This window comes from Lathyrus oleraceus, chromosome 4, assembly GCF_024323335.1.
Source record: "Lathyrus oleraceus cultivar Zhongwan6 chromosome 4, CAAS_Psat_ZW6_1.0, whole genome shotgun sequence".
Lineage (NCBI taxonomy): Eukaryota > Viridiplantae > Streptophyta > Magnoliopsida > Fabales > Fabaceae > Lathyrus > Lathyrus oleraceus.
The window spans coordinates 492,218,742-492,227,319 of record NC_066582.1 but is presented as its reverse complement, the minus strand read 5'-3'; the positions used below and the strand labels follow the sequence as shown (position 1 = coordinate 492,227,319).

General features: G+C 34.9%; 1 protein-coding gene across 1 annotated transcript; it reads left to right on the top strand.

The window, feature by feature from the left end:
* Window positions 1-572: 572 nt before the first annotated feature.
* LOC127076610 (FRIGIDA-like protein 3) lies at window positions 573-7,035 on the top strand. The gene is made up of 4 exons (XM_051018313.1): window positions 573-762; window positions 2,213-3,270; window positions 3,469-3,641; window positions 6,398-7,035. The coding sequence occupies exons 2-4, from the start codon at window positions 2,223-2,225 to the stop codon at window positions 6,812-6,814; spliced, it is 1,638 nt and encodes a 545-aa protein (XP_050874270.1). The 5' UTR covers window positions 573-762; window positions 2,213-2,222; the 3' UTR covers window positions 6,815-7,035.
* Window positions 7,036-8,578: the final 1,543 nt, after the last annotated feature.

The window sequence follows — 8,578 nt, the reverse complement described above, 5'->3', positions numbered from 1 at the left end:
GGATGGTAGACTTTAGTAATATGATAAATCATTATTATATATATATATATATATATATAATATATATATATATATATATATATATATATATATATATATATATATATATATATATATATTATATATATATATATATATATATATATATTATTTATTATAAAAAGTTCCTAGGAGAATTAAATCCCTGAATTATAGAATATGACTTCAGTATCATCCAAGCATCCATGTTTAACTGCAATTGAATATATATATAATTAAAACAGTAATTTTTAAAGTTATTTTTTTTTTATCAAGAATCCATTTTTATTATAACATATGCATGTGAAGATGAGATTGAATGAACAAATCATTAACCTTAAAAATTATTTATATAGACACCATATGAACTAAATCATTTTATATAATATTATATTAAAATAAAGTATAAAAGTATTATATTTATTTTTAATTTAATTTTGAGAAGAAATAATGAATATAGCATTTTTTAAAAAGAAATATAATAAGAGATAGGAGTTAAAAAGCGTGCGAAAAAATTATAAACTATTAGAAAAAGCGTGGGAAAAAAGTAACAAGGTGGTAGCCATTATTATTATTATTATTATCATCAGAAAAGAAAGAATGAAGAAAGAGAGAGACAGTACTATACTCAATCGTTACTCTCATCTTTTTCTTCTCTGTTTCTCTCTCCTAGGGTTGTACTTTTAGAGAGAGAATGGATTGAAAATTCATCATTCTCTCACTATTTTCCTTCATACTATTCAGGTAACTCTTCGTTTGTTCCACTCTCGTTGGTTTTTTCGTTTCATTTTATCGTTATCAGCTTAGATCAGCTTTATTTTCTTCATCGCTTGATTGTTGCACATGAATTCTGCTATGTTCTGTAATTATTTCATTTTTATGGTTTTTACTTTTTAGTTTTCTGACTTAATTTGTTATGAATTCTGGAAGTTGATTTTGATTGTATCATAGGAAGTTTTAGTGAGAGATTACTTGAGGATTTTGGGGTAGGTTTTTTAATATGATTTTAAAATTAGGGAACTTAGGTTGAAAATTTGAGTTTGTACTTTGCTTGTACTCGGAGCTTACCATTTTAGGTAGGTGTATGTAGTCAACTATTTTCGGGTAAACTACCATTTTGGCCTTTTGAGAGCGTGAGGTGCTGTCACAACCCAACCTATGTAACACCGACACCTCTGAAAAAGTGTATGTGGCACTAACATCTCTAAAAAAATGTGTGTCAGGGTCATCGTTGGTGTTCGAAATTGACTCCAACTTGTGATTGATTACATTTGATTTATTCATTTTCTCAAATTATTATTGGGATCAACGTGTCAGTATCGGTATCGTTTTTCTGGTGTCCGTGCTTCATTGGTCACAACCTATGAAGCAAAGATTCCAACACAGACACCGCGACACGACACGGACATGGACACTCCAACACCGATATGTCAAAAACCTAGGACATCGACACTGCCATATGTGTTATAGTATTTGAGTTTCATTTATTCATCTAATATCAAAAGAGATACAAATATTCTAATTAAAATTAATATCTTTAATTCTTCATTGATAACATTGCTTCAATGTATGTTTAACCTGTGCGAAAAATTTGTCTAGAAAATGTATAAAGTGTGTTGAGGAAAAGAAAAACACAAGTTTTTTAAAGAAAACTTTTGAATTATCGGACACGTGTTGTATGAGTGTCATATGGGTATCGGACACCGATTCAAAATGTGTCAAAGCAAAGAAAAAAAATTAATTTTTTGGAAACACTTGTTTGACTTTTCCGACACGAGTCGTACGGGTGTCATACAAGTGTCGGACACCGCGACACGACTGCTTCTAGAGGTGTCCATGCTTCATAGGTCACAACTCACAATAGTTCATGAATGTTTGAAATTACAAACACATCATCATTCAAATGTATCTTTTGTTAATAATTTTATGTACTAAAATTGACCTACGAATAATACATTCAAGGACAAAACTAGTAAAAACTAAGGGGACGTTTAGGCATGTGTTTGTAATTTGATACATTAAAGGACTATAGTGACATTGCCTCACACATTTAGGAACCAAAATGCCTGTTTAGTTTAGCCTTATTTTATGCATAATGTTAGGTTTAGCTAGAGGGTTTTGATATTATTGCAATTGTACTCATTTGGATGTTATATAAGTTGAACTTTGATTTTTATATCATTGTTTTGTTCAGCTTCTTTGCTATGGAGGACAAAGATTCGGTTACTAAAATGATGGACTCTACATCTTCAAAGATACAACAGCTGCAAAAGGCTTTTGCTGAACTCGAAAGTTACCGAGCTGTAACTCTTAACTTGAAATGGAAAGAATTAGAGGAACATTTTCACGGGCTGGAGAAATCCTTGAAGAGGCGCTTTCATGAACTCGAAGACCAAGAAAAAGTATTTGAAAACAAAACAAGAAAAGCTCGTGAAATGTTGGAGAAACAGGAAGCGGCTGCTTTTGCCAAGGAGCAAGCCTCGCTGCAGAGTCTTCAAGAGAAAAGAGATGTTGCTGTATTCACCATTGTAAATGCCCGAGAAAAATACAGGAAGGTTTCATCAAAGGATTTGGGTATTGTCTTTAATGGGATTCAAGGCCCACCAAGTGTCGAGGAGAAACCTGAGGATGTTGTGTCCACTGGGGGTGAAGCTAACTTAGAAAGTCTGAAACATTCTCCTGAAAATGGAAATGTGGACATGATGTCTTATCCAGAGTTGGTAAAACTATGCAAAGAGATAGATTCAGCTGGACTTCACAAATTTATATCTGACAATCGCAAGAACCTTGCTGCTGTAAGGGAGGAAATACCACTTGCATTAAAAGCTGCTCCTAATGCTGCCCGTCTAGTTTTAGATTCTTTGGAAGGGTTTTATTCCACCGAAGTGTCAAATCAGGATATAAAGAAGGACGCTAACTTGTTGGGTCTTCGCCGAACCAGTATCATGCTGCTGGAATGTCTAAGTGATTTCCTAACTGATTTGGGTTCTGATTCTAATGTGGTTTCTGAAGATGTTAAGGATAGGGCAAAGGCAGTTGCTGAAGAGTGGAAACCAAGATTGGATACTCTTGATATTGATGCTAGCAATGGAAATTCCTTGGAGGCTCATGCATTTTTGCAACTTCTAGCCAGTTTTGGTATTGCCTCTGATTTTAACGAGGAGGAGTTATCCAGGCTGATTCCCATGGTATCTCGGCGTCGCCAAACTGCTGATTTATGCCGGTGCCTTGGGTTGTCGGAGAAGATGCCTGGTATGTACCGGCTCTCTTATTTTTATAATGTTCAATTTTTATGCACTAAGTTTTCTCCTAATTATCTCATGTTCATTTTCCTTTTTCTTTAAATATGTTTCTGGATTTACATTATGATAAAGTTGCTTTCTTAGGTTTCTTTAAATATTTTCCGGTTTAATGTAAATTGAAACGATTCATTTTACTTTTGATGTGCAGGTGTAATTGAAGTTTTAGTAAACAGTGGGCGGCAAATTGATGCTGTTAACTTGGCTTTTGCATTTGGTCTTGCAGAACAATTTTCACCTATTCCTTTGCTGAAGTCTTATCTGAATGATGCTAAGAAAACTTCTACTCCAGTCAAGAGTGTAAACTCATCTTCCACTGCACAGGTAAGTTTTTCAGTGTTCACTATATTCAGTGATCATTCCTTGTGTTGTTTTCTTTTAATGATTTGAACTAGTGCTATGAACTAGTATTGTATAGTTCTTCTGACTTGTACATTTGTGATAAAGTTTGTCAGTTAGTTGCAATCGATTGACCGTATTATAATTTTTTTTAGAATAATGTGGGAATGAATTGTCAAGTCAGATACTATACTTATTGAGGAACAATCCCAGGAGTTATTTCCTAATTTTAATATGTTTCGTCTCCACTATGGTTAAATTAACTCGCACATGTTGAGATTTTGCAACAGTACTCTGCCACAATTTGGCGTGGATGAAACCATTCATGAGTTTACAAAAACATGGAAGTAAAACCATGCATGCGTTTTCGCCTAACAATTAAGTTTTTGAAGAATTGGTTCATGTCATGGTATTGAAGCTTTTATGACCAAGTGGGCTAGAGTTTGATCCTTATCAACCCCATTCTTTTATGTAAAAGTTGAACTCAACACAAGGTAGATAGATTTATGCAATGTTTGTCTGTCAACCTAAAAGGTCTCTTTTTGTGAGAGGGCTAAATAGATATAAAACCATATTCACGAGGACTTGCGTAACAATTGACCACATCAACTTTTGAGGGAGTTAATTCATGTCAAGTAAACCATAGTGTAGAGAATGGAAGTTTTTAGAGAAGTAAAATCGAGTATGTGAAATGTAAATTTAGAGTTGTGTGGTTTAAGTATTTTGGGTCATTCATGCCAAAGGATGGGGAATAGTAGATACAAATCACAGGATTCAAGCAGAAATGCCTCAAGACATAATTTGTGATGAAAAGGTGCCCCACTCATACTTGAAAGAGAATTTTAACACAGTGATAAGACTTGTATTGTTATATAGGATTGAATATTCAGCGATAAGAAGCTAGCCTACAAGATAGCCAATTCAGTTAGCATGAGAATGCTATGAAGGATGAATGGTTACAAGACAATAAACCATTAGAGAGAAATTTAGGGTTGTACATATTGTGGATAAGTTGATAGGGTCTTGCCTTGGGTAGTTTGGACATGGGTGTAGGGCACCTAAAGATTAGACGTAGGATAATCCATTAATAAGATATAGAGGAAGGGGCAACCTATAGGCCAAATCATTACGAAGGATTTGGACTTTTATAATTATTCAAAATAAAACATTATGGCACCGGTTGATCTTTGTAGTCAACCTCACCTAGTGGGAAAAAAGCCTTGGTGGTGGTTGTATGATCTCATCTCCATACTCTGAATTCATTTTTCTCTTTGCCATAATGAATTTCATTTGTTATCAAAAGTAAAACAAAAGTAAAGTGACTTTGCATTTGTTAAAGAAGAGAGGAAACCGTTCTCAACGAGCTAGCCTAGCTTCACTAATTTAGATCATAAACTCTGATTTGTAATCTGACTCGGATTTCTTTGCTTTAAGTTGAGTTCCTATGCTTATATTGTGGGTTTCTCGAAGATAATGTGGGTGCGCTAGAGCTATGAAGCACGGACACCTCTAAAGGTAGGCATGTTGCGGGTGCCTGACACGCTTCGGTGTCCGACACTTGTATGAAACCCGTAAGACACGTATCGGAAAAGTCTTACAAGTGTAGAAAAGTCAAACAAGTGTCCCCCCAAAAATGTTTATTTTGTTTGTTTCGACACTCTTTGAATCAGTGTCTGACGTCTGTATGTCACACATAACACATGTTAGACAATTTAGACAAGTGTTTGAAAAAATTGTTTTTTTTTCTTTGCTTCAACGCACTTTTTAAATTTTTGGATAAATCTTACACATCTAAAAGAGTTAAACATGTATTGCAACAATGTTATCAATGCAGAATTAAAGACATCAATTTTAATTATAATATTTTTCACTTTTTTAATAATAGATGGATAAATGAATGTTAAATAATATCATATATATGTGACGATGTCGGTATCCTATGTTTTTGACATATCGGTGTCGGAGTGTCCGTGTTGGGTCGTGTCCCGGTGTCCGTGTTAGAGTCTGCACAGGAGAGATAACTTAATGGTCATATCATTGAATCGAACACAGAAATCATGCACAGTAGTGTACTGCAATACACTTACTTGCCCCAGAGACCAAAGTCTCCTACAGATGGTATTCTCTGCCCACAATAGCGCTTAAGATCACATACATGATGCACACCCTACTATCACATATACTGCCAACAATAACGTATGCAATCATAACTGCCATTAAGTAGTTCTACGACTAGTTATTTCCCAATCTAACTGTCATCAAGCAGTTATTTCTGCTGTTTTTATGCGGTCTAGTGTACTTCTTTCAACTGGGTGGTTTGGCTGTAGCTCAGATTCCCTCGCAGGGACTAACAGAAGCTCTATACTGCTATGAATAGTGGCTTCTGTGGCTGTGAGGACGGGTGGTGGCTTATGTGGCTTTCGGGACAGGTGATGAATCTGATGATTATGTAGATAACATAAGTTGTTTACTCTGTTGTATCATTGTATGGCCACCGGAAAAAAGTGGAAGGCATTCTCTATCAATTATCATCTTGGATTTGCCTTAGGAATGTATCCAATGCTTTGTAGTAGAAAAGCATATATTTTGTTATTTTCGTTGTGTCCCTCTTTATCTTTATGCTCCAAAATAACTAGAATGAAACATATCTTCAATATTTATCTTGATGTCTGATTATGGAAATGTGTTTGTAAGTGTGTGCGTGTGTGTGAATATTCCTAATAACTTTCTATTTGTCTCAGATTGAGGTTAATGAAAGAGAGCTGTTTGCTCTTAAGGCCGTAATCAAGTGCATTGAAGAACATAAGCTTGATAAGCAGTATCCTATGGATCCTCTCCAGAAACAAGTGATCCAACTAGAGAAAGCCAAGGCCGACAAGAAGCGAGAAACTGAAGTAACAAAACCTCAACCAAAGAGGCCTCGTGCTAATGGCGTGGGATATGGTCCTCGTGTCACTAACGTTCCTTCTGACAAAACCTCCTTTGCTAGAGTTGCTGACAGGTACCCTCAATATGTGTATAACCAACCTTATTTGTACCCTGGCCCAACTGAAAATCACTGCACCCCTTTCCTGAGTTCGGCAACCTATAACGTCTCTCCTAATCCTGGAAATTACTTCGGAAATGGTTATCAGTATCAAGCAACATATCTCCACTAATTAGCAGAGATAGTGAACAGATAATTATGGCCCCTTCTTTTGATATTTAGTCTCAAGTCTTAACCCTTAAGCTGTTGTATGTTGTACTTTATATATGTAATCTGCAAGAAACCCTTAAACATGTGAAATGTCATGTTAAAATTAACTTTGGTGCTAAAAGATATTCTGCTCCTCAAATGCACCCACTCTGTTATCGTTTTATACAAGCTTACTTTGTTGTCTGTCTGTACTTTAGTATATTTTTCCTCTTTAATTTGCAACCGTCAATTCTTTTAAATAATTTGACTGAATTGAGTAACTCTTGAATAAAGTGTCTAATCAAAAATCAAATAATCAAAAATCAATAATATCAATTTCATTCCTCAGTTGGATAAAGTGTCTAATCTTGATTGCTTTGATTAGAATATATGTCGGCAGCTTCTGAGTGCTACAATGAATAACTTCAAGCACCTCATTTTGAATTTAGTTTTTCAAAAAATAAATTTTTGTGTCAATGTACTTACTCCTTCCATGCAGTATTGGACTTTTGGCAAGGCTTATAGCTATTTTTGTTATCAATCATCAACTTCACAGACTTGCTCACTTTGATCTTCAGATCTTGCAGCAAGTTTAGAAACCACAATATTTGAAAAACAGTCAAAACACTTGCAATGTACTCAGCTTCACAAGTTGACAATGCAATCACTAGTTGCTTCTTGGAGCACCAAGAAATGAGACCTCCCAGATACTTGATGAAATATCCATAAGTACTTCTTCTCTCAACTCTGTCTCCACACTAATCAGAGCCTCAATAGCATATCAGCTCTGACTAAGTTTCAACACAAGAAGAGAACAGAATTCGATACTTTAGAGTCCCCTTAACATACCTCAGTATCCTAACAACATCTTGGTAATGTGATCATTTTGGTTTGCTCATAAACCTATTCACCCTTTCAATTGCATAGAAAATATCTGGTATGGTATTACAAAGATATCTTAATGAGCCTATCAACTGTTTAAAAGTTGTAGCATCTACATCATCATCCTCAACATCAGAATTCAACTTGTGATTTGTTTTAGCAGGTGTGATTGCATACTTGCAATTGATCAACTCAAATCTCTTTAGAACTCAAGTTCATACTTCAGAGGATACTGGATTCTACTCTTATAAGAGTACACAATCTCCATCCCTATAAAATATGTCTTATTTCCTAGACCAGTCATTTCATACTCATTCATCATCACCTTCTTAAACTTAGCTATCTCATATGAACAATTCCATGTTAACAATATGTCATCAATTCCTAGACCATACTCATATTGCTATAGATGTATGCTAAACATAAACACCATACACTCCATATCACATTTCCTGAATCCTTGAAGCTTGAAAAACGAATCAATTTTCAGATTCCAAGCTCTAGGAGCTTATTTCAGTCCATACAAGACTTTATGCAACGTGTACACCATCCTTTCCTGATTCTTTTTCACAAATCCAGGAGGTTGTGACACATAAACTTCCTCTTACAAAGGATCATTCAGAAATGCATATTTCACATGAGGCCAATTTCTGTTAGCAACTATAGAAATCATCAGTCTGATTGTTTCATGTCTAGCTACAGGAGAAAACACCTCAAAGTAATCTAGTCCAAATTGTTCTAGAAATCCTCTAGCTACCAACCTTGCTTTATTTTTTCCAATTGATCTATCAGGCTTTAGTTTCACCTTATAAATCCATCTGATAATGATGGATTTCTTGTCCTTTTGGAAGCTCAGTCAACTCTC